General features: G+C 54.7%; 1 protein-coding gene across 4 annotated transcripts; it reads right to left on the bottom strand.

The window, feature by feature from the left end:
* Positions 1–3792: 3792 nt before the first annotated feature.
* Positions 3793–23425, bottom strand: SERINC2 (serine incorporator 2). Of its 4 annotated transcripts, none has more exons than XM_065896365.1 (11): positions 23354–23425; positions 22753–22800; positions 13312–13473; positions 12411–12601; positions 11873–11952; positions 11351–11488; positions 10319–10488; positions 8544–8634; positions 8113–8254; positions 5546–5761; positions 3793–4377 (listed from the first exon to the last, which is right to left on the bottom strand). In XM_065896365.1, exons 1-11 carry the CDS (start codon positions 23354–23356, stop codon positions 4242–4244), a joined length of 1377 nt encoding a protein of 458 aa, XP_065752437.1. In that variant the 5' UTR covers positions 23357–23425; the 3' UTR covers positions 3793–4241. The 4 variants fall into 4 exon arrangements, with proteins under 4 accessions (XP_065752437.1, XP_065752455.1, XP_065752447.1 ...); XM_065896383.1 differs by lacking the exons at positions 22753–22800; positions 23354–23425 and adding exons at positions 18647–18728; positions 20396–20447; XM_065896357.1 differs by lacking the exon at positions 23354–23425 and adding an exon at positions 15855–15868 and having other exon boundaries at positions 4242–4377; positions 22764–22800.
* Between the last annotated feature and the right edge of the window lie 1988 nt (positions 23426–25413).

The raw sequence follows: 25413 nt of genomic DNA, 5'->3' as shown, positions 1-25413 counted from the left end.
GACTCCCCCAACTCAGCAGGAACTGGTGCCCCCATCTTTGCTCATAGAATTCACAGCCCTCGGCCTCCTCTTCCAGTCATGGAGAACTTCTGTGGGGTCTGGGAAGAACCACCCCCATCCCTAATCAAGTTCCTTTGGGGTTCTCTCCTCTCCGTCCAGGAGGCGCCTCTGCTGCCCCCATCACCATCCCCTCCCCCACTGCCCAGAAGCTGCTCAACAAACTTGGACTTTTGGATACCAAAGGCAGAAGGGGAAGTATATTTTGCAGGTAACCTCTCTCTCCTGCTTCCCACTCTTCCTCAGACCTCCCCCAAGACAAGGAGGTCCAGAACCTTCTTCTCCCATGTGTTTGGCAGAGGAGAGAAAATTTAATATCTCAAAAAATTGTCTTGTCCACTTTTTCACTCTTATCACTAAGGAAATTCCAAGGGTTTTAGGAGCTCTGTGCCAGAAACGGGCAAAGACCAGATATATATTTGATCACAATATCACAAAGTATAATAGTGTCCATGGGAAAGAGGGAAAGAGTAAAGCAGAGGTGCCAAGTTAGTCAGATCATGGGAGCAGGACCGAAGTCCAGGGCAGGGGCAGGAAAAAAAAAAGTCTTGTCACAGTTTCTCCTGCTACTAAACATATATGTATGTATATATAAACATATACAATATACAGTTATTTATAAATATACACATATATATGGGGGTGCTATACTGTTGCTAGCCCATAGTCCTGAGGAATGGAGGTAAGTTTCTCCTGTTTATTATTTTTATTATCACTAAACATCTCACATGTTATATCATTTAGAAATGCATTCAGCTGCAAGGAACTTAATGCCCAACTAATAGGGGCTTAAATTTATTGGTGTTTGTTTTCCTCACATAACAGAAGTCTGGAGTCAGGTACAGTAGGGTTGATGCAGCAGCTCAAAAGTGCATCAAGGACTTAGACGCCTTCCATTTTTCTGGACCACAATCCTCACCATGTTGGTTTCTCATCCTCGGGCTCGTTGCCTCATTGTCCCAAGATAGCTGCTGTGGCTCCAGGCATCGTATTTGTGTTAAAATAGGAAAAGGGGGAATGAGTAGTGCCTTGTAAAAGAAAATCAGAAACTTTTCTAGAAGTGCTCCTTAGCATCCCCACTTGGGTCTACTTAGCTAGAATGTTTTCAGGTACCCACTTCTAACTCTCAGGGAAGCTGCAAAGTGACAGTTGACTTTTCCCGCCTTTGTGACAGAGGCAGGAAAGGGAGAAGGGGCTTGGGAATGTCTGCTGGTTAACCACAGTGTTTGTCTCATGAAAGCACCATGTTTTACGGTTTACAAAACAGCTACTATTGCCATTTTACGGAAGCTGCAATTGAGGCCCAGAGAGAGGAACTGAGTTGCCTAACTTCAGGTGACGAGATAGTGGTGAGACAGCCATGGAAACAGAACTGGAGCCGAGCCCAGAGCCCTTTCCAGTGCACCACACTGCCTGTTTCCCCACGTGATCTGCAGGGCTTGCACCCACTCTGCCCAGATATTTGTTCTACAACTTTGTCCAAAGTTGCTCCAGAGCAGGCTGGGCTGAGGCTGCTGGTAGTATCGCTGCAGGGACCACAGCCCAGGTGTTGGGAAGCAGGTGTCCAGGGACAGAGCACAGGTCTCCGGGGATGAGGGCAGCCGCTTCCCCATTAGCAGTCCAGCAGGGAAGCCCAGCCTGTCAGCGCTGGCAGACAAAAAGAGCTGGGGTCCTACAGCCTGTCCCACAGACTGGCAAAGGAAGGGAGGTGACAAAGGAGAGTGAGAGAGAAGAGAGGGGATAGAGAAGAGGATATGAAGGAAAAGAGGAAGGAGGTGATGCAGGAAAGATGGGGGAGGGAGGATGTGTGGAAGCCATGATGCTAGCAGCAGGGGATGAGGGGGATACAGCAAGCAGGCTGAGTGGGCTTCCTAGCCCCTGGGGGGACAGTGGGTCAGGCCTGACACCTGACACCCCCATCGACCACCAGGTACAGGAGTGTGACCACTGTCTCGCCAGAGAGAACAGGGGCTGAGGAAACACGGAGGGAGAGCTCCCTGCCTGGGGGATACGAGGTGGCTTCTCAGAGCCAAACTGGGACCTGAAACTCCTTAGCCAGCATTCAGGCTCTTCAGTCTGGTTCTGGCTTCCTTCCCTGCCAGGCCTGCCCCAGCCCAGACCCTGGCACAAATCATGCTCAGTACATGTTTGTTGAATGAATAACTGAAAAACTGTAGAGCAACAAGGATACACAAGCAGGATAAAAGTGCCCACTTCTACAAACCTTTGAAAAAGGTTATCGGGAGCACAAAGTGGGCTTTTTCTCCCTAAGGTGAAACAAGGAGAGAAATGAAATCTCATGTGTTGCGGGGAGGAAGCTCAGGCTGCTCCGCGGAGAGGTCTCCTTCAGCTGAAAGCTATCAGGGGACAAAAGCATCCACAAGATCTGTCTCAAGGTGAGAGAAGGCTTCCTCGGCCCTGCCTGACTCCAGGCCCCCACCCACTCCACCCTGGGCCCTGGTACCTGCCTCTAGCTGCTACACCCTCCACTTCATCCAGGAAAATTTTTCCGAAATACCCGTCTGACCACGTCACTACTCTGCTCTAAACCCTCCAGGACCACCCCCTGATCAGCTCACAACTTCACGGCCTCTCCCCTGCTCAGCAACCCTCCATGGCTCCCCTCTACCCTCAGGACAGTATCTGGTCTCCTCACCATGGCCCTCAAGGGCCTGTGTGACTCAGGCCCAGCCCGACTCTCCGAAGCTCACCACCTCCTGACCCCTACACGCCCTCTGCACTGCAACCACCCTACGTTTCTCATTGGTCCTCAAACACCCTGCTCTCTTGCTCACATGCCGTGTCCTGTCCCTTGGGCGTTTTCCCTCCCCCTGATCTGGCCGACTCCCACTGTCCTGACAGGGTCTGCGGCAGGCACCTCCTTGGTGCACCCGTGCACCTGTGCTGCCCCCGTGACCCTAAAGCTCCTTAGAAGTGGGCTGCGTCCCTGGCCACTGCATCCCAGCCCCCAACAAACCCCAGTCACCTCGATTTCTGTTATGACCTGAGGATGGACATCACAACGTCAAGACCAGGCTCAGGAGGCCCCAGCCAGGAGCCTGTCCGTCCCCCGCACATCGCTGTGCGCCTTCAGAAATGGGTAACCTGTTTCACCTGAGCCTCACAGCAGCCTGGGTACAGGTGGCGTTTTTCCATCTGCTGAATGAGGGGCCAGGGCGCAGAGGCGAAGACTTGCCCGGAGCCCCACAGGAGCCCGATGGCCCTTGCAGTTCAGTGGATCCAGGCAGCTTGGCCGACTTTAGAGCACACACTCTTCCCCACCACACCCTGGGGCCAGAGCAGGGGCCAACGTCTACAGCAGGGAGAAGTGGAGGCTGGTGACAAGTTCTTCAGGAGGACCCTAGAGGCAGGTCAGAGGTGGGCAGGACCTCAGGATGGGCGCTGGTAAGATGGCCCGAAGACCAGCCTCTCAGCCTCCCCACGTGAGCCCCCTCTCCACCCCGACTCTGGCCTCATCACCCCACATATGGACACTGCTCCAGGACCCCCTTTTCTCACTCCCAGGCTCCCTTTCGCCAAAGCCCCTCCTTCCTCTATAGCCCCAGCCCGCAGGCTCTCCACGGCCCAGAGGACAGAGCCAGGGCCCCTCCGTCTGACCTTCAAGGCCCCTCATGGTCTGGCCCTTCAGCCCCCTCTGCCCTGACATTCTGTTCCCAGCCCCTGCACTGGGCCCAGACGGGATGGGGCCCGTGCCAAGGGGGAAGGGCACAGACATGGGAGGCACACACACCGGCTTCTTTATTGGCAGAGTCTTAGGGACTCAGTAAGGCACGGAGCCCAGGAAGGGGACGGGGTGTCCTGGAGTACATAGTCAGGAATACCCGGGCCCCAGTGCTGGGCACCCCATCGCGGTGAGCACTCCTGCTTTCTGAGCAGCTCTCAGTGTTTCTCTCCTTCAGGACCCTCTCCTGGGGAGCCTTAGAACAAGGGGCCCTTTTTTCCCAAGAGGGCAAGAGTGGGCGAATGGGGGTGAGGGGAAGGAGGAGGCAGCTCCATGGTGGGCGTGGGGGGGCAGCGGGAGGGAGGGGCCTGATGCTCCTCCTCCCTGGAGGCACTAAGAACAGAGGGGCCCAGCTCAGAGGCACGTCCCGGAGGCGCAGCGGTGCTCGGCCTGCTGTCACTGAGCCCCGAAGCACCAGGCGGGCTTGCCGCAGGGGGCCGCCTCAGCTGAAATCACGGTTGGGCAAGAGGAGGGGGGCTACCAGGGTCCACAGGTAGAGAAGCAGCCCCGCCCAGCTGGCACAGATCTTCACCCACACGGCGGTCCACGTGCTGATCATCTTCCGGGTCTCACCGGGTCTGGAACACACCATCATCCCAGTGAGCCTGGCCCTGACGCTGTGACCTCAGTCCCGGCCCCGACCTTAGGATCCAGCTGCGACCCCTGACTTCACCTCTGGCCCTTAGCCTGTAAACTCTAGCCCCATCTCTGATTTTTTTTTTTTTTTTTTTTTTTTGCGATACGCGGGCCTCTCACTGTTGTGGCCTCTCCCGCTGTGGAGCACAGGCTCCGGACGCGCAGGCTCAGCAGCCACGGCTCACGGGTCCAGCCGCCCCGCGGCATGTGGGATCTTCCCGGACCGGGGCGTGAACCCGTGTCCCCTGCATCGGCAGGGGGACTCTTGACCTTGCGCCACCAGGGAAGCCCTTTGATATTTTTGACACTTGGCCTTAAGACCCTACATAGAGCTCATGGCCTTGTACCGTAGACCTGACCCTGACCTCAATTCCAACCTTGACCCAAGTCCTAGGTATAATATTGTGAACCTGATTCAGGCCGCTAACCTTGTGATCCTAATTCCGTGACCGCACTCCTGGTCCCTGACTTTGGGACCCAGAAGCTCCTAACTTTAGTCCTGACCTCTAACGTTGACTCTGACCTTCAATCCCATAACCCCATCCCTGACCCTATGACCACAGTTCTGATACCTCTGACCTCAATTTTGACCCTTGGCCCTGTGACCCCAGTTCTGGCCGCTAACCTAGTTACTCTGATCTTAGCTCCTTGACCTGGTCACTTCAATCCTGGCTTTCTGGACTTGTAACCCCAATTTTAACCAAATGACCAAATTTGTTACTTTGTATGGCCCCAATCCCAACTCTTGACTTCAGGACTCCTATTCTTGACCCTGTGACTTCGATTCTGACCCCACACCCTACTCCTAACCCTCAAACCATGAATCCCAAATCCGACCCCATAACCCAAATCACCACCCTGATCTGTAAACCTGGTCTGCCCTGCACAGGCCCAGCCTCACCTCCCGTGATCCCCACTTCTCAGCACTTAGCGAAGGTGCCAGCTACTGCGTGGACTAGGCACTGGCAGGGAAACTGGGGCACTGATGAGCCAGGCTCCCTGGAGGGTCCTAGAGAGACACCTCCATGCCCAAGTCTTAAACCCCAGCGCAGGGCTGGAGGGGGAGGGAAGTGGCACGCGCACTGCGGACCTGAGGCTCCGTCCACGCACCTGTACCAGTTGGTGAGCGTCATCATGACATGCAGAGAGGCGAGCACCAGGCAGAAGTGGAAGAAGGAGTAGCTGTAGGTGACACCGTCCTGCTCGTTGTCGAAGGCCCGGCCCTCGCAGTCCGCCACCTGCTGCTGCTGCGTGGCCTCCAGCACAGGCGGGCACTCCTCCGTCTGCATCAGGCTGTTTACCTGCCGGTGGTCCGAGGAGCGCAGACTGGGGGAGGCGGGGGGAGGATGTGCCTGTGGCTGTCAGGCCGTCACCACTGAGGTGGGTGGGTGGGCAGCGCCAGGGGGCCTCACGCACCACGGCATTGGCCATGATGACCATGGGCACCAGGGTCCCAGAGGCTCGGGAGCCGGCGGCCTGGAGGTTAGGCCCTGGGCCCTGGAGTTAACAAACTGCCTTGACTCTCAACTCTACCCCTACTCCCTATGTGACCTTGGGCAAGACGCTTAACCTCTCTGAGCCTCTGATTCCTCGTTTGTAAATTCAGAGATAACAGTACCTCCCTTATAGGGTTGCTGGGAGGATTAAATGGAGTCATGGTGTTTGAAGGCCCAGCACTGTGCCTGGCACAGAGTAGAAACCAGATAAGCGGCCCCTGTTATTCTGGTTGTTTATTTGCCATCTCCACAAACACGTGTTGAGAACTTAGTACCGCAAAGGATCGTACCAGCTACTACATTCATTAAAAATGTTCATAATAATGCTCCTTTGCTGGTACATTTGTTTGTTTACCTTTTATTCATTTTAGCTAAGTAGTATTACCCACTGCCTCCCCTTTCTCTATGTTTATAATAAAGAGAGAATAATAGTAATGATTTCTGTCATTGCTTTTCTACAATGAGGTCTTGATGTTTTTAACTACATTTAATAGTTTGAGACACATATACAATTTTGAAGATCCAACTTGTATCCTGAAAAAAGTGAACAAAGGCCTGGATTCCAGCCCATTCCATCAAATTGAAAAATCACCCCTTGCTGAGCTTCAGTTGACCCCAATCACCAAATACTGTGCTGATATCTAGTGCACATGAGCCTAGATCTGGGCCATCCAGCTGGGGGCAAAAGCCATCATCAGTGGTCCCTGCCCTCGTGGCCGTTTATGCTTCCTTGCTTCCTGGGTTTTAAGAACTGTGCTAAGAACAGATGGGATCTGTGCGCTCTCCGAGGCGCAGCCCAGTGACTGAAGGCCACGGAGGAGTATTAGAAGCATCAGGAAGCACAGCTCTGCGCCCACGTTGGGGATGGGGAGGGATAGAGCCCGGGGGCAGGGAAGTGAGCTCCAGCACCACGGCCACTGTGCGCTCGTGGCCTCGGACAAGGGGCTGCTCGTCAGGGGAGGGATAGAGCCCGGGGGCAGGGAAGTGAGCTCCAGCACCACGGCCACTGTGCGCTCGTGGCCTCGGACAAGGGGCTGCTCGTCACCAAGTCTCAGTCTCCTCCTCTGTAAGATGGAGGTGACGTGGGCCCTTCCGGGTTGGAAAAGAAATCAAAGGAGAGGACGAAGAAGAGAGGTGTTTGTGAACTGCCCCAACTCAACTAGGAGAAAATGTTTTGAAAAAGGTGAAAACAAAACGAAATGTGAAACAGCCTCAAAATCTTCTAGCCCAGGAGCCTAGAAGCAGGTGTGCTGCTTACAGGCAAACGGGCGCTGCCCAGGAAGGGTGACTGGGGGAGAAAAGATCAGGGCAGAGGTGCCCACACACAAAGTGGCACCTGGAGAAATGCCAGGCCACAGGGAGGCAATACCTGAGTCTGCCAGTGTCAACAATAAGTATACTTGATATTACCATCTGGTGACACAAAACAGCCACTCACAGCCATCCAGCTGTGCAAATATTAATAGTTCTTTGCAATAATGGCAAACATTTATCTGGCACCTACTACTTGCCAAGTTCTTTTCTACGTGCCTTGTACATATTAACTCATCATAACTCTTCAACAATCCAATGCAATAAGTAGTATTTTTATTCCTATTTTACAGATAAGGAAACTGAAGCACAGAAAGGTTGAGAGACTTGCCCAAGGTGCCAGGCTCAAGTCCACGCTGATAAGCACTTGCTAAGACCCCTTCAAGAATGTGCTCTTAAGAGCACATGTGATCTTAAGAATGAGCTGCTTTTTCTCAAGGGACACTGTGGGGTCACAAGCCACCCTGGGCATTAGAGGCTATCATCCTTTAACTGAAAAGGAAGCTGAAGCTTGGAAAGGTGAAGCGGCCACACACAGGTGTGAGTGATAGAGCCTGGACCCGCTGGCCCCAGTCCAGGCTCCGGCCCTGGCACCACAGCTGCCTGCACCCGGCTGAGCTGGGCACATGGCAACCCGGGCTCGGGAAAGGCCTTGGGCCAGGAGGCAGGGTTCAGCCCCGCCTCCGCTGCCCAGTCACTCTGCGCCCTCTGAGGGGCTCAGTTTCCCCACCAGCACAGTGCCGGGGCTGGATGTGCTGCCTGCGGAGCGCGCCTTCCAGCTTGGTGGCCCAGCTCCCACATCCTCCCGTCACTTGTGCCTCAGGGCTCCCAATCGTGATTCCTTCCCCGAAACCGGCCCCCCCACCCTACCTGATGAAGAGGGTGCACAGGATGAAGACGATGAGACCCACAATGCTCGGTGCATCCCACCACTGGGTCTCGTAGCCCTCGGGGCCTGCCAGGACCGTCCCATTGCCAAAGAGGGTCAGCAGGTTGGGGTTGCATTTCCGGTCTGGGGATGGGAGCATGGTCACCCTCAGCCCACGCAGGCCAGGTCTGTAGCCAGGGAGCCCAGAGGATGGGCTCAGATGGACAGCCAAGGGACAGACAGACACACAACCAACCACTCAAGTCCCAGCGACAGCAGACAAAACAACAGAGACAGCTCCAGGAACAGATGGGGTCCTCCCATCTCCCTGAAGGACTAAGTCTTGGAATGGGCTGGGAATGTCCCCGTCATCTTTGAGGGTCCCCAGCCCAGGAGGAAGACCAGGCCACCTGGAACCCAGGCCTCTACTCACCGGGGACATTGGATAAGGCCAACCAGGTGACAAACATGGTGTAGAGCGTGATGACCGAGGCCTGCAGCAGACCCGAGCTGGGCTGGGCATCCTGGCAAGGGCAGCCCACAGTGTGACTCCTGCCAAACCTGGGTACACCCCACCCCCACCCAGCCCAGCCACGCCCGACCGGGGGACCTCAGAAACCCTCACCACCCTAGGGCCATCCCACCCCACACCCTTCGGGAAAACATACCACCCGGGCCACCCACTGCCACCTCGCCCACCCAACGGTAGAGTCCTAATTTTTTCTCTTAACAGATTACCCGACTTGTTCCCCAGCTGAGAATCCTTCAAGGGCAGCACTTCCTCACACTCTGAATGAAAGCCCTCCTTCGTTTACCCCATCTGCATCTTCATCCGACAGCCCTCCCTGCTGACTACTCCCCGAACATGGTGGCCACCTCTCTGTCCGGAACCTGCCAAATCCTCTGCAACCTCAGGGTCTTTGCACTCGCCCTGCCCTCTCCCTGACATCTTCCTCCCCCATATCTCTGCACCAGCAGTGTCTTTATACTCAGGCTTCAGCTCAAACAGGACCCCCGCAAAAGGCTCTGAAAACCCTGACTGCAGCAGACCCCGGCCCTGCCTGCCCACCTCCCTTTCAGCCCATACCCTCTTTTATTTTCCACATAGCACTTATTCTCCAAAATTACTTCACTTGGCCTCGTCTCCTATCGGTTGTTCTTTCCCACTCCTCACCACACAGACACACTTGAAAATATGAATCTGAACTCTATGATTACGAGCACCGTCTCTGGAGCCAGTCTGCCTGGGTTCAAATCCCAGCTCCACCCCTTACTAGCCGTGTGACCTTAGGCAAGTCTCTTTACTCCTTTAAGCCTCTGTTTCCTCATCTGGAAAGTGGGGATGATGATGGTGCAAGGACTAAATAACATGACAGATGTCATTAACTGTTAGCTATTATTATTCCTCCTCTTCCTCACAGCTGTATCTCCAACATCTAGAAGAGTGCCTGGTACACAGTGGATGCTCAAGAGGTATTTGCTGAATGAATACTGATTGCTGTGTGACCTGGAACAGAGGCATCACCCTCTCTGGGCTTCCGTTTTCTTACTGGCAAATGGAAGCTCTGGCCAGAAGGGAGATTCCCAACCTTTCTGCTAAGGACCCCCAAAGACTATCTAAGCTACCTCTGAAATGCCTGGTGGGCTGATATCCCAAACTGTGAAATACCACTGGATTCAGAGGGCTTCCCTTCTGAAGAACAAGTGATTACCTTGGGAGCTCCCACCCATCATCCCAGATAGTCTGGGATTGGAAACTGTGGAATTGCACCTTCTAATACCACCTCTTGAGGTGTCTAGGAATCATCACTCAGTGACCCTTCCTAATGATCTCCTGATTTGCATGAAAACAATGATGACATCAAAATAATGATAACAATAGCCAATGTCTGATGGATATGCCAGGCACTGTTCTAAGTGTTCATAAACATGGTCTCAATCTTGAGAATAACTCCAAATAGTGTTATTATTCCCATTTTACATTTGAGACGGAAGAGGCACAGAGAGGTTAAGGCACTTTCCCAAAGACAGCCAGCATATAAATGTGAGAGTCAAGACTCTAACTCAGGGAGGCTGACTTGGGAGCCCACACTCTTGGCCCAAGCCTCTGTGACTGACAGCCCTGGCCCCAGGACCCCAAGGTTCCTACAAGAAGTCCCACACACCGAGGAGCCTGGTTTCAGGCTGGGCAGAGACAGGCAGGCTCACCTGGACCTTGGGCAGGACAGCGACTATGGATACGCAGAAACAGAAAATGAGGTTGAGGCTGATGAAGACCTTGCCCTCGTAGCAGGCGCCAGGCTGGGTGTAGTAGATGAACAGTAGTGCCACGGCCACGACTGACAGTGCGTAGAAGAGGAGTGTGAAGAAGAAGAGGCCTGGGAGGGAGGGGCAGCGGCAGGTGGGTCAAGAGGTGCAAGGACCCCCATCCCTTGTCGAGCAGTGCACTGGGTCTCAGGCCCCAACTTCCTCCTCCAAGGAATGTCTACTAAACTTCAGTCCCCGGGGGCTTCCCTGGTGGCGCAGTGGTTAAGAATCCGCCTGCTAATGCAGGGGACACGGTCCGAGCCCTGGTCCGGGAAGATCCCACATGCGGTGGAGCAACTAAGTCCATGCGCCACAACTACTGAGCCTGCGCTCTAGAGCCCGCGAGCCACAACTACTGAAGCCCATGCGCCTAGAGCCCGTGCTCCGCAACAAGAGAAGCCACGCCATGAGAAGCCCGCGCAACCGCAACGAAGAGTAGCCCCCACTTGCCGCAACTAGAGAAAGCCCACGCGCAGCAACAAAGACCCAACGCAGCCAAAAAAAAAGACAATGAATAGAGAACAATCTCTCAAAAAGTGAACTAGATGCCTGGTGATCAGGGAGGTGTGAAAATCAAATCAACCCTGAAGAGTGCCTTTCTTCTTGATCGATTCAGAAGAACTGAAAAGGGACCCGTTCTGCCACTGGGGTTTCAATGACCAGGTGTCATTCGTGGCTCGCTCTGCAGGGCTCACTCAACCAGATTCCTCTGAACTCTCCAGTACAGCTCTCATCTGACCCCACCTCAGCCACCCCGGGTCAGCAGGCCCCTGCCACACACCCTTCCCTCCACGTGACACGGACAGCTCAGTTCCTGCCCCTAGGAGGAAGCTCGAGATGCCCTCCAGGCCGTTGTCCAGCTTCAGGGACCACCCCCCGCCCCGACTCCTCAGGTAGCCCAGCCCCCTCGCGAGGCCATTGGGTGGCACTGACCTGCATACCAGGCGCGGGAGTCGCTCTTCTCAGCCTTGTTCAGCCACCGCTGGTTCCAGGAGTGCGCAAAGTCGATTAACAGCAACAGCTGGATGAGGAGGAAGACGAAGGAGCCCACGACACCAAAGTAGAACCAGACTAGGCAGGCAGAGGGGAGGGAGGCAAGGGGTTCAGCCATGGCGCAGCAGCCCCTGGGTCTGGGTCTCTTCTCACGCTCACTTTTATACATTCAACAGTCATTTGTGCCACACCTTGCACTGGGGACACTGAGAAGCAGCAAAGTCCCCGCCCTCAGGAGCCCCTGGCCACGCACAGAGATGCCTTGTGTCAGGGTGTGGGTCGGGGTCAAAGGAGGTTCCCGCCAACCCCGAGTTGCCCAAAGGCCATGTGGCCAAGCACCAGAGTCCTGTTCTCCTGGGTGGAAGGCAAGGACCCAGCCAGTAGTCTGGGGCCTGTGTGCAAAGGAGCCCCCAGCACGCTCATCCTTGGTAGCCTCCATCCCTCCCCACCAGGGCCACCTACTGTTGGAGAAGGAGCCGTCAGGGATGTAGAAGGCGCCCACGGTGATGCCCACGAAAACCAGGAATTTAAAGAACCAAAACCTATGGTGGGGAAAGGGGGAGGACAGACAAGAAAGCTGAGTAGGGGGAGAGAAGAAGGCTGGACCCCCAGAACCCCAACCCCGAAGAGCAGGTACTGGGAGAGGTGAGAGAGACTTCCTGATGGTCTGACAGGCACAGAAATTCTGTCCTGGCCCTAGAAAAAGCCCCGAGGGGCAGAGGGAAGGACCAGTGATGGGTGAGGATGGTCACCTGGGCTCTAACCGCAACTGTGTCACTAAACTGGTGTGTGGCCCTAGGGATGCTGTTGCCTTTCCTGAGCTTTGTTTCCTCATCTGAGAAATGGGAACTACTAGATGAGCCGACCTCTGCGCTGTGCCCTCCTGGCTTCAGCGGCTCCTGAGTCTGAGGGTTAGGGTCTGGAGATTGCTGGAGACAGGCCGAGGGTAGGGAAAACCACAGCGAGAGGGGCCCAGGGTGCAGGTGGGGCCCCTCCTCACCCATTCTGGATGGCAGCCCTGGGGTCCCGGCTGCTGCGCACGCAGATCATGAGCAGGGAGAAGAGGAAGAAGAAGGCCGCCATAGCGAAGCACATCCGGTAGACGGCACGGTGGCCGAGCAGGGAGCCACAGTCGATGTGGCCCTGCAGGACGACGGGGGACCCGGCCACCTCCTCACACACCCAGGGCAGCTGTGGAGACAGACAGAGCAGCTGGAAGACCCCACCCCACCCAGAACCCGGGCTGACTCTGCCCAGGCCGCCAGGCAGGAGGCTCTCCCAGAAGGGCCACCCGAGCCTCCCACTTCCACCCATGGCCCATCTCCATTCCCACCCACCTCTGCGGCTGAAGCCCTATGAGTGAGCCCCCCAGGGACAAACGGAAGGCATGGCACGGTCCAGGGCAGGATTTCCCAAAGTGCTCTCCGCCCACCAGCTACATCAGAATCCCTGGAGGTTCCCCTCTCCTACAGAACTAGTCTCTAAGGCAGGGTCTGAGATTCTGCATGACTAGCACACTTCCCAGGGAATTCACGCTCTGTATATACAGTATGTCAGGACCTCTGGCCTAACTATCCCACTGGCTATGAAACACTGAGATGAAGGGAAGACTTAGGACCCTCAAACTGGGCTCATGCATGAAAGTGGGGAGAGCTTACCCTGGGGCCAGTGTCTGGAGGGGATGGCGATAATGATTCATGAGACTTCCCAAGGGGACCAAGGCTTGTGAGAAACAATAAGGCTCAAACCCTCTTCCCAATATGAAGAAACGACCCTCCATCGTCAAGCTTGGATCATCGGTGCGCTGGCACTCCTGCCCACCTCTTGATCGGCTGGGCCCCCAAGCCCGGGCCCCTGGTAGCTGAGCCTTTGCCAGAGGCCAGGTCCCGCGGGTGGCTCACCTTGTAGAGCTGGCTCTCCACGCTGGGACTCAGCATGGTGACGGACACCAGCACCCCCAGGAAGAGGAAGGCAGTGAAGATGAGACGGCTCAGCGTGGAGCTGCGGCTGCAGGGGCAGCAGCTGCACAGGACGCAGGGGGCAGAGCCGCAGAGGCAGGACGCCTGCGGGGAGGCCAGGATGGCACCTTACTCTCTGGTCTCCTCTCCCCTTCCCCGCCCAAGCACGCAGCATCCACCCACTGCCCTCTGCCTGCTCAATATCTCCAAACCTACGCAGAGACTGCCTGTGCCACACCACGAAGGGACACCTCTTCCCCAGATGTCACCCCATCTAACTTTCAAGCCCAAGGGAGAGGCCAAGGAAACCGAGGCTGGAAGAGGCTGGGTCCCACAAGGACACACAGCCAGTAAGCAACGGAACCCAGATTCAAACCTGGACCTATCTCAGGTGTTACTGTGGCTTCGGCGAGAGAGCTGGGGTCACAGTGCTTCTTATTTAGGAGGAGGCAGAGTGGAAAAAAAAAATCCGGAAGGCCAGCTCTTTCACTGATTAGCTATGTGACCTTAGACAGCTCACTCAAGCTCTCTGAACCTCAGTTTCCTCTTCCATATAATGGGAATCCTAACAGTACCTGCTTCTCACATAGCAGTTCTAAGAATGAAATACTGTAGGGATTTTATTTTATTTGTTTAATTCTTATTGTTTTGGCGGCGCTGCACAGCACGCGGGATCTTAGTTCCCGACCAGGGATCGAACCCGCACCCTCTGCAGTGGAAGCGCAGAGTCTTAACCACTGGACCGCCAGGGAAGTCCTGTAGGGATTTTAAATTGTAACTCCCTGGGAATTCCCTGGCGGTCCAGTGGTTAGGACTCCGTGCTTTCACTGCCGACGGCCCAGGTTCAGTCCCTGGTCGGGGAACTAAGATCCCGCAAGCCTTGTAGCACGACCAAAAAAAACTGTAACTCGCTCAGGCTCCCTTTCTCCTTTCCCTGCTTTATTTTTCTCTGTAGGACTTACTACCACCCGATTGGCTTCACAGTTTACTCGTGTTGCCGGCCTCTCATTGCTAGCGTGCAAGCTCCAGCAGGGCAAGGGGTTTTGTCTGTTTTGTTCACCATGGTGTTCCCAGAGGTGGGAACTGTGCCTGGCACACCATCGGGAGCTCAGTGACCGTCTGCCGAACAAATGTAAAGCGTCTGGCGTCATACCAGACGTGTGTGAAGACCTCAAAAAGAGCAAGCGCTGATAAATCAACATCTGTTGAATGAATGGAATGAAGAATATGGGTGGCTGTGACTTCCCGCTCTGGGGCTGCACCGGTTTGGGACAGCAGAGGCGTCCAGCCCTTTCTGTCTCCAGCTCCTCTGCCCTCCGTCAGCCCCTCCCTCCCTAGGGCTGGCTGAAATCACTTAAGGGCTGGTGATGCCACACCTTTCGTAGCTGTAGACTCATCCCTTGGGAGCCAGTTCTGCAGCCCAGCCTGGGAGGAAGTGGGCCCACATCCAGATACATCTGGTTCACTGCTTCTCTTCCCCCAAACAGCCCTGACTCCTCATTCAGGTATTTAAGAGTCTGGAGGGCAAGAAGACACAGGCTCTGCCATCCTGGAGCTTCCAAGGGCAGGAAAGATACTCAGCAAGTCATTACACCTGTCACGGTAAGTGTGAAGAAGAAAACATACGTGCTGCCATGAGAGTGACCGGCGGGGGCCTAGTTTAGATTGGGGGTAGTGGGTTACTTCCTGGAAGAAGTGACACTTAAGCTGAGAGCTGAACAATGAGGATTCACTCTCCTGACCAAGGGGAAGAACGAGTGTTCCAGACAGAGGGAACAGAGCCTGAGGCAGCTCTGGGGCAGACAGGAGCTGAGCGTTGGAGGAATGGAAAGAAGTCCCTGTGGCCAAAGCTTCATAAGCAAGCGAGTGGTGAGGTCGGCCAGGCAGGCAGAGTCTGGCAGCCATGTGCAGGATCCTCGTGTTCATCCACTGCCATTGGGCATCACCTCTCAAAGCAGGCAGGGACAGGAACAGCCCTAGGCTGAGTGACCAGCTTTGTGGAGAGCAGGCTGAAAAGGGCCCCTTGCTCCTCTGAGGCCCCGCCCCCTGCTTTCTGGACTGGTCACAAGGGGTAGAGCACACTCTGCTTGAGGGGCAGCTGCCCTCCCGTATCCCCCACACCGGAAATGCCCCTGAGAATGCTCCTTCTTACCCATATCTCTCACCCACGAAGCCAAGTAACAGCACAGTTGCTACGTGAATGCCGAATGAAATTCTCCCTCACGGTCCAAATCATCCAGCAATTTCTGGTTGTATCTTGCAAACCCCACCCCAATCCTGACTCCTGTTCGTGGCTACCTTGGTGGCGGGGGGGCGGTGAGGAGATAAGCAAATGCCAGAAGAAGTGTTTCGTAAACATAAAGAGCATTCTGAGATCAGAGAGATTAAGAAACTTGCCAGAAGTCACACAGTAAGCGAACAGCAGCGCTGAGATTCAGGTAATAACAGTAATAGCTTCCCTTTATGACGAGATACTTGTCCCAGACACTATGATAAGGGCTTTGTCTAGATTAAGCCTCACGGACACTATGAAGTGTGTTGTAACTTCCCATTTACAAGTGGGGAACTGAGACTCAGAGAGGTGATGTGGCCAAGGTCACACAGCAAGTGAGCTAAGGAGCTGGGATTCAAGGTCAAGCCTGTCTGCATCAGGGCCTGCTAAGTCACTGATGGCAGACTCATTAAATTTCAAAACACCCCAGCGATGAAAACAATCCCTCCAGTGCCCAAGAAAACCAAGGGAGGCCAACAGGTACTGATCTCAGGAACCAAGTGCCCAAGTACCCAGGTCAGGGTCCGGCTCTGGCTTGACACCATTTCAATTTGAGACGTTTGAGACACAAGAAAAGCTGCACACTGCAGTCAGGGAGCCTGGCCTTTCAACTCACTGTGGTTTTTGGAGATCAGAATCCAGGTATTCCTGATACCTGAAACCTCAGGATTTCCAAGGGCCTGGCTGGTAGCCAGAGAGACCAGGTCAGGGAGAGAACAATACACACAGCCCGCCCCCCCCCTGCTTCTGGAGCCTCCTTGGAGTTCATACATTCTGATCCCCACTCCACCTCTGGGGATCACTCCTACCACAACCTCTTCCTATAGAAATACCAGCCCACGGGAGTAAAGGCAGACGCGTGCGCACACATGTACACAGGGAAGTCCACTGTGACACTTCCCACGAGGAAAATAATAGGAGAAAGCTGAAATAACTAAATATCCATCATTACATCGTGGTACATCATGGTACATCGTGATCCCTAAGAGGGATCTCTCTGCTGAATGGAGCAGATGTGTTGGGAACACTTAAATGGGTATATACAACTAAATATAGTTAAATATAAATTATACCCCAATAAAGTTGATTTTCATTATCAAAAAATAGAAATTTTAAATTCAGAAAAAAACTAAAAACAGGCACGAAGCTTTAGGTTGTATGAGCTTATCAGACTATCAGGAAACTGCAGATGATCTCATTGCCCAACACCAGGGGACAGTGGTGGCCCACTGACTCCATGGAATGTTATAGAGGCAGGAAAGATGAAAGCCACTAGACTGACAGCAACACAAGCTATGCTTGTGATGCAATGTGAAAGGCCAAGGCAGACTACAGACTGTTCCCACACTCAGATCACAACACCCCCTCCACAAATGCACTCAGGGGAAAGGCAGCAATGGAAAAGCACCAGAAATAAGAGCGGTGGAATCTTAGCACCAGCCAGGTTCTCAGAATGGAGAATTCAGAACTCAGGAGCCCGGGGTCTGAGAGTCTTTACGCTGCGAGGTTCCATGGCACCCCATAACTGGCTGAGCCACCCTAGCACTAGACCAAACCCAGGAGAGAAGAGGTCAGCCCGACTACTCAAAGCATACTTCCTTCCCCCACGCAGTGTGAAGAGGAGAGGGCCCTGTCTTGACTCTGCCACCAGCTGGCAGTATGACCTTAGACAAGTGGGACTCAGTTTCCTCAGCCATAAAATGGGCCTCTGGGCAGGGCAGTGAGGTGGCTTGGAGCCCATCAGACAGCCCTGGGTTTCACTAGGTTCCCCATTCCTCGAAAGTGGTCTCCAGCACTTTACCACTGGCGGGAGCTTACAGAGCAGCCGTTGCACGCCAGCTTCATGCTAATTAAGTCTCACTGAACCCTCCTGACATGCTGAGAGGCAGGTGCCGTTGTTCTCGCCACTTTACAGACAAGGAGAGAGGTCCTCAGTCACGCCGCTGAGAAGAGGCCAAGCCAGGACCAAGACCAATGGGTCTAAGCCAAAGGCCTTTCACACTCCCTCGACTGTAGAAGGTCCTCCTTAAATATCTGCTAACCATCCAACTCACCATGTGCTGGCTTGGCTGGCGACTCCCATCCCTAGTGGGCCCATCTCATCTCCCAGCCAGGACTCACCTTCAGCCCAGTCCAAATGCTGACCAAGAGAGCGACTTTTGTCCCCTTCCTGCCGTGACACATTTGCATCTGACCAAGAGGCAGACGCAAATGCGTCACGGCAGGAGGGACAAAAGTCTTCCCCACCGACCCATGTATGCCAAAATGTTCCCTCTAAAGATGCCTGGCAACCCCCCCTTAGAACGTCACTCCTGTGGGGCAATGTCCATTGAAACAGGTTGTTATTGGTATGCAGTAGTGCCCAACTGTGCCACTTAATACTGTGTGGCTGTGGGGAAATCATCTTCCCTCTCTGATCCAGCTTCCTCAGCTGTGAAATGGGGATAATACTCACTGCTTCATTGGGGTCGTTGTGAGGATTAAATGAAAGGGTACATACAAAGTGCTCACTACACTGCTGGGCCTGGGCTACCACTGGACAGCTCTGGGCTGTGAGCTCTGGGCCCACAGTAAGCACTCAGTAAACAGCAGCTATTGTCCGTATCAGGATCTGTAAAATAGGATAACTATGTCATGGGGTTGGCGGGTGGGGTGCGTAATGAGATGGCAGCGGTGAAGGGCTCGGCACAGCACCTGGCATGCCGTAAGTACTCAGTAAATGTCAGAGGTCAGAACGCCAAGGGGAGGCCACTGACCCGAGGGGCAGGTCCCTTGCAGATATTAGATACTTCCTAAGCGAACCTGCCGATTCCACTCTGTGCCAACCCTATCCCTCCGCATCCAGGATGTGAAGGGAGGGAAGGTGTGGGCAGAAGCCTAGACCAGGAATCAGATTTTAATCCTGACTGTGCAGTTCCTCCTCCTTTCACTGTGCAACCTTTGGCAAGTCAGCTAACCTCTCTGGGCTGCAGCCTCCTCATGGGTAAACTGGGGGTTGGAGCAGGCCTGTCAGGTGCCTTCTGACTCAGCATTGTAGGAGTCTGACTCAGAGACCAGCAACTAGCTCCAGAGGGAAGTCTCCACCCACCTTTTTAAGATGATAATAACAATAGCTCCTATTTGGAGCACTTACTCTAACAGGGCGGGGCACTTTTAAATCTTCCCAACAGCATTATGAGGGAGGTAGACAGGGAGACAGATGCACAGAGAAATGGCAGGTCTCCCTTCAACACTCCCCCCATCCCCAGGATAGCCCAGCCTGATGGAATTCTGGTCAACTCCAAGGAAACCCTCCCTCCCGCATCAGGAAGCAAACCCTTTCTGGCCAGAGCCCTAGCCCAAACCTTGGTTTCACTGGGCAGGGAGGGATCTCAGGGACCAGCTCTTGATTCCCCCTCCTGCAGGTGTGTGCGTGTACACACACACACACACACACACACACACACACACACACACCCTTCACAGATGGGGAAATAGAGGCCCAGGGAGGACAAGAGTCCAGGAACCCACTATGTAGCCTCTCTGTGCAGATATCATTCTCCAAAAATGGCTGTAAAGTAAATCTCTGGATCCCCCAGCTGTCCACTCCTACACCCCCATCCTAACACACTCACACAAATCAGGGACAAAGGAAACTGGGATTTCAGCAGCCACCAGACTCCCCCTCCTGCCTCTCTGCTCATCTTTTGTGTGGGGCAGAGGGGGAGGGGGCTGCCTGAATGAACCTCAGATTTAATGAAGGGAAGAGGGAAGGGAGAAGGGGCTGGGAAAGGAGAAAAGAGAAGGGGCCTCCCAGACGGGGTCTGGCGGACGCTCCTCCCCTCTGCTGGCTGCTCCCCAGGTCCCCGAGCAGACGACCAGGTAATCCCTCCCCCACACACCCCTACCTCCCTCAGTTCCCGGGTTTTCCCACCCAGAGCTGGGCCGATGGCGGTGGTAACCCGCACCCCTCACTCAAGACCGGCTTAGAAAAGCAAAGGAGGCCTCCTCCCCTCCCCCAACTTCGGCTCTGGGGCCCAGAGGGCAAGCGTCTGGGGTTCATTGGGGGAAGTGCCCAGGAATTAGCCTGAGCCAGACTGAACGAAGCAGAGACAAGACACAGAGAGACTGACAGACTGAACGGGCAGACAGACCCCGGCGGACAGACACGGAGCCGTCTAGACAGACAATGACAGATGGAGAGGCTTCAGACGGACAAAGACAGTCGGACAAACGAACGGACGGATATCAGACACATACAAATGGACAAACTGAGGCAGACGGGTAGGGACAGAAAGACCAACTGACAGATTGCCAGAGAAACAGAGAAGGACACACGGCAGAGAGGCACAGGGACCGGCAGGCCACACAAAGAGAGCGTCCGGGAGGGAGACCAGAGGCGCACTGCCAGGACGACTCCAAGCTGAGCCAGCTGGGGCCGCAGCCGCCCCGGGCTCTGGGCCTCAGTCTCCCCAGTTCCCTGGAGGGGCGCCCGCCCAGGACACCCCCTCCCCCGCCCGAGCGCGCCCCACCCCCGCCCCCGCGGTAACCCGATCCCCGGACACCAGCTGTCCCCGGCGCCCGCGGGCCCGGGATGGGGGCGGGGGAAGTCGGTGAGAGGGGCGACCCGAGGGGCGAGGAGGCGGGATGCGGGCCCAGAAAGACAAGTTTGGAGGAAGGAAAAAGAAGAAACTATTTGGAGGAAGAAGACAGGACAAAAGTGCGAGGCCGAAGAAGGGGCAGGCGGCGGGGGCGGGCGCCGGGGGCGGGACTCACGCAGCTGAGCAGGGAGCAGACGCCCAGACAGGCCCCCATGTCGGCGGCGGCGCGGGGCGCAGGGCGCGGGCAGAAGCGCGCGGAATCCGGTCGGGCTCCTGGCGTCGCGGGCTGGCCCCGCCCTCAGTCCCGCCCCGGCCCCGCCCCGCCCTACCTGCCGGAACCGCTCGCCGCCTTCCGGCGGCGCTCAGGACCTCCCGGGACTCACCTGGGCCAGGTGCGGCAGGTGGGACCCTAGGGAAAGTGGAGGTACCGAGGATTCCAGTGGCCGCGCGAGCCGTGCAACGGGGCTCGTGTCCGGATCCAAAGTGATGGTTTGGAAATAGTGAGACCTGGGTTCGAGTGCCGACGAGGCCGCGATGCGACCTCACAACACTTCCCCCGGACCCCCACCGCAGGGGACAGAAGCCAAGAGATGGTCACCCCTGACTCCTCGGCGCTTGACACGGAGCCTCTGCCCAATACATAAGCGTTGAATGATGAATGACTGGACAAAGAAATGGGCAAGTCACTTCACCTCTCTGAGCCTCAGTTTCCCCATCTGTAAAGTGAGGATACCTACCTCAAAGGGCTGGTACAACACATAGGAGATGCTTGCCAAGTGTGAGCTCCCTGTGCCTGTTACTCCTAAGACCCCACCTCGCACTCGTCTGTCGTCTGTCCTCCCCCTCTCTCGTCTGTCCTCCCTCCCCTCCATCCACCTGTTCTTTAAGCTCTACTGACTCCTGTCTTGGGCCACATGCTCCCCAGAGCCACCCGGCTCATCGCTCCAGGGATGCCCGAACCTGACCCCCAGCTAAGGAGGTCAGAAGGGGTGGGTGGGTCACATTCCTGCCAGACCGTCCCCTAGAGGTAAGTGGGAGAGACCCAGAAGCAGGGCTCTGTAATCACTCTCGGTTCACCCTCCAGCCGGCTCCTCACTCAGCCGTAGATGGGATAATGTTAGGGAAGGAAATCTGCTTGCCTCAAAGCTGGCCCCAGGGCCAAAGATCCTACCTGACTGCATCCTTGGTGATTCACGGGGCGCCAGGCTTAGCCATTCATTGTACCAGGACTGTTCCGCAAACATACCCTACACTTTCCCTCCTCCACACTTTTGCACACAAGATACCCTCTCCCTGGAAAGTCCTTCTCTTTATCCCCCTCTCTACCCTTCAAAGCCTTGCTCACAGTCGCATATCTTTTTGGTGAAGAGAACCACCCTTCCCCCAAAACCACTACCTGGCTCCATTAGGAATAAATATCCTCCTGCTTCCCTGTGTTTCTACAACACGGGACCCCTTTACAGCCCCACAAATAGCTAAAGTTACCACACAGCTCAAGCTTATACCAAACTCTTTCACCTACATGGTCCCATTCAAGCCCTATAGTAACCCTGAGAAGTAGACTAACTCCTACTCCATTCCATTTTACAGATGAGGAAACAGGTTCAAAGAAGTAAAGTGACGTGCTAGACGTAAACTGAGCCCTGAATAAACATCAGCTATGACTATTGTGCTTAGTTATTATTGCTGCTCAAAGCCACACAACTCAGAAGGGCAGAGCTAGAAGACCACCCAATCTGGCCCTGATCTCAGAACCCAAGGCCTGTCCCCGACATCTCACTGCCTCTGTTTGAAAGCAGAGGTGACAATACCCAGTCAGCCTCTTTTTCTGTCCAATAATGTCTTCAGTCCTAGGCAGAGACCCTCAGGAGACTTTGAGCCACCCAAGGACTGTCTGATTCACCTCTGGCCGGTCCCTCCCCTGCCCTAGGCACAGCACAGGGCCTGGCACACTAAGGCAGTGGATGCTTCCTGAATGAATGAATGCCTGAACGTTTACCACAAGGCCAGTGTCCTCAGTCTGCCACCTAGCAGTCTGAAGTGAGCCCTTCTCACGGCCATCCACCCCAGGGTCAGTTCCTCTTGACACTGCTACCCCAAGAGCCGAATTTTCCATCCCTCAACCCGTCCCTGTCCATGAACTGGTCCAGTAGAAAACACCCACGACTTCGCTGAGACTCTTGTTCTGTTACTGCCTCTCACACCCTCTGCCACCCAGAAGATCACGTCTCCTCTCTTACTTCCACCCCTTACCCTGAAATGGGAGTGGTTATCTTACTTAACCTCACAGAGCAGTTCCAAGCATCCAGAAAGCATTCTAAGAAACGGGCAATTATCTGAAAGGAGGGAGGGATTAATATACCTGCAAGTGTAGAGAAACAGCCCCCTCTGATTTTTTAGATTGAAATTTTCCAGAGGGGGGTGATGTGCTGCCTTGTCCTGGCCTCACCCCGCCCAAGATGGAGGCGAGCTGGGCTCTCACATCCCCACATCGCCCTGCACAGAGGGGCAGACCCCCTGCAGACAACTCACTCTGCAGCCTTCTGGTGCTTCCTCCTCTTCCAGACTCGTGCTTCTCATCTGTAAAATGGAGATCATCGTTTTTGCTCCAGCTGTCTCACGGGAGTAGTGAGGAGATGAAATGAGGAGGTAGATAAAGACGCTTCATTCCTTGGTATCCTGACAAGCCCACCCACTTTTCTACCAGTCTTGAATCTCTTGCAAGGGACCAGAATCATTCTATCTCTCACACCTCCAAAGGCAAGATTACTGTCAGCAGCTGTGTGATCCTGGCAAGTCACCCATCCTCTTGGAGCCTCAGTGGAGGGTTGGGATTCAGGATCACCACAGCTCTTCCAACCGTGTAATGCCATGTAAACTACACCCATTGAGAGAAACCTACAGGGGTCAATTGGTCCAACCCCCTGTGCCCATCACCCAGCCCAGACAGATGCTCAACTCTCCAGATCCCAAAGGAAGCAGGACCTGGCTTCTTGGGCCACTCAGCCCAAGGGTTCTCTAATCTGATCTCATTGGGCCTCAGTTTTCAAATCTGTAATATGGGGACAATCCCCTGCTCAAACTCCCCCATGGCCCGCAGTATCCCCCACCCATCCTTGCCCATCCCTCTTACCATCCTCCTGTCCCTGAGGACTCAGATGCCCTCTGGCTTTGAGCCTCCTGTCCCCTGAGCCTCACTCTCTGCCCTGACCTCCACTTCCTTCTTCTGACCCATTTACAGAGCAGGGCTGGAGCTATCCCTTATGAATATGCATGTGGGATAATAAGGGCTTGGGATTGGGGGAGCTTCTGGGGAGAGGCATTCATGAGACATCATCCACCCATACACAGCCCCCCACCAAGGCTGCCCTCCCTCCCAAAGGGTGCATGGGAGTTTGAGGCAGAGGCCTGAAGTAACAACAATAATGATATACACAGCAACCATTTTTAAGTGCTTACAACACGCCAGGCACCCTGCTAAGAGCATCTCCTATAAGACGCTTTTAAGATGGGAACTATTTTCCCATTTAACAGATAAGGAAATCCATGCTCCAAGAAGTAGCACTCATGTAAGTCACACGTGAAACATATAAAGTGATTACAAGCAGAGCAAGGATGGAACCCGGGTTTTGTCGGACTCCAGAGCTGGTACTCTTTTTTTTTTTTTGGCCGCGCCATGCGGCTTGGGGGATCTTAGTTTCCCGACCAGGGATTGAACCAGGGCCCCGGCAGTGGAAGCGTGGAGTCCTAACCACTGGACCACCAGGGAATTCTCAGAGCTGGTACTCATTTTTTTTTTTTTTTTTTTTGTGGTTCGTGGGCCTCTCACTGTTGTGGCCTCTCCCGTTGCGGAGCACAGGCTCCGGACACGCAGGCTCAGTGGCCATGGCTCACGGGCCCAGCCGCTCCGCGGCATGTGGGATCCTCGCGGACCGGGGCACGAACCCGTGTCCCCTGCATCGGCAGGCGGACTCTCAACCACTGCGCCACCAGGGAAGCCCTGAGCTGGTACTCTTAACCTCTGCCATGCAGATGCACAGGGCCAAGCTCGGGAGCGCACGGTCAGGGGGCCACATCTGGACCTCACACTCCAGCAGATGTGTCTTAGGCGACCAAGGCTTTAGGAAAGGACTCAGGTCCTGGAATTGACTCCATCTGGAGAATATGGAGACAGGCAGACAGGTATGTGCATGAACGCAGACACACGATGTACCTGTGAGCACGGATGCGCGCAGAATGTGTCGTGTGTGCATGGCGGTGAGCATGTGTGACGCGTATGCCCCTGAGGCTGCCCAGGGGCTGCAAAGCTCTGCCGCTTTTGTTCCTTTATCAACCGACCACAGCGCCTGCTGGGTGCCATGTGCCGGGGATGTGGTGTGAACAAGCCAACACTGTCCCTGCCCTCCTGGAGCAGCAGTCTGGTGGGCTTTGTACCCAGATGTGGTTAACACTCCAGAAGGAACTTTTGTCGGAGGTTTTCTCTGTGGGATGTGGCTGGGAGGTGAGGGAGAAGACTGTGGGAAAAGTGGGAAAGGTGAGACATGTGGGGCGGGGAGCTGCAGGGGAGCCCCTGACACTTGCCGGAAGCAAAGGCTGGAAGAGTAAACCAGGGCCTGGCACGGACTACCCGAGGGTCACAGGTCTGAGGATTCTAGGTCTCTGGATGCTCCTTTTACAGATATCAAAAGTCTGCCACAAATGCACATGTGGCACTGTGTGTGTGTGTGTGTCCTTATGTGTGTGTGTGCACAGGTGATTATGTGTGATGTTTGCATATGTGAATTCATGTCAATATGTGTAAGGAGAGGACATGCATGAATTGGAGAACATGGGTGAATCATGTGAGGTGTGAGCCGGTGAGGGTTATACATGTGGGGGGGGGTGTGAGTGTGAGTGTGAGTGCAGCAAGGCCTGTTACTGTCAGGGAGAAGGAGGCGGGAAAAGAGTGTCATTTGACTGAGTCCTCACATTCATGAGCCTCAAAAATGCATCAAAAAACAGATGGACGGGTGGAGGGATAGAGGGATGAAAGGATGGATTTGGATGGATTTGGGTGGATGAATGGAAAAAGGGATGGATATGAGTTGAAGCAAATATTGCAAGATGTTCCTCGTAGATTCCAGATGATAAGGATATGGGTGTTCGGTGTACAACTGTTTCAACCTTTCTGGATGCTTGACATTTTTCATAATA

The sequence above is a fragment of the Phocoena phocoena genome, chromosome 1 (assembly GCF_963924675.1).
Source record: "Phocoena phocoena chromosome 1, mPhoPho1.1, whole genome shotgun sequence".
NCBI lineage: Eukaryota > Metazoa > Chordata > Mammalia > Artiodactyla > Phocoenidae > Phocoena > Phocoena phocoena.
Note: the sequence above shows the minus strand (reverse complement) of the source record. Positions and strands in the feature narration are given on the sequence as shown.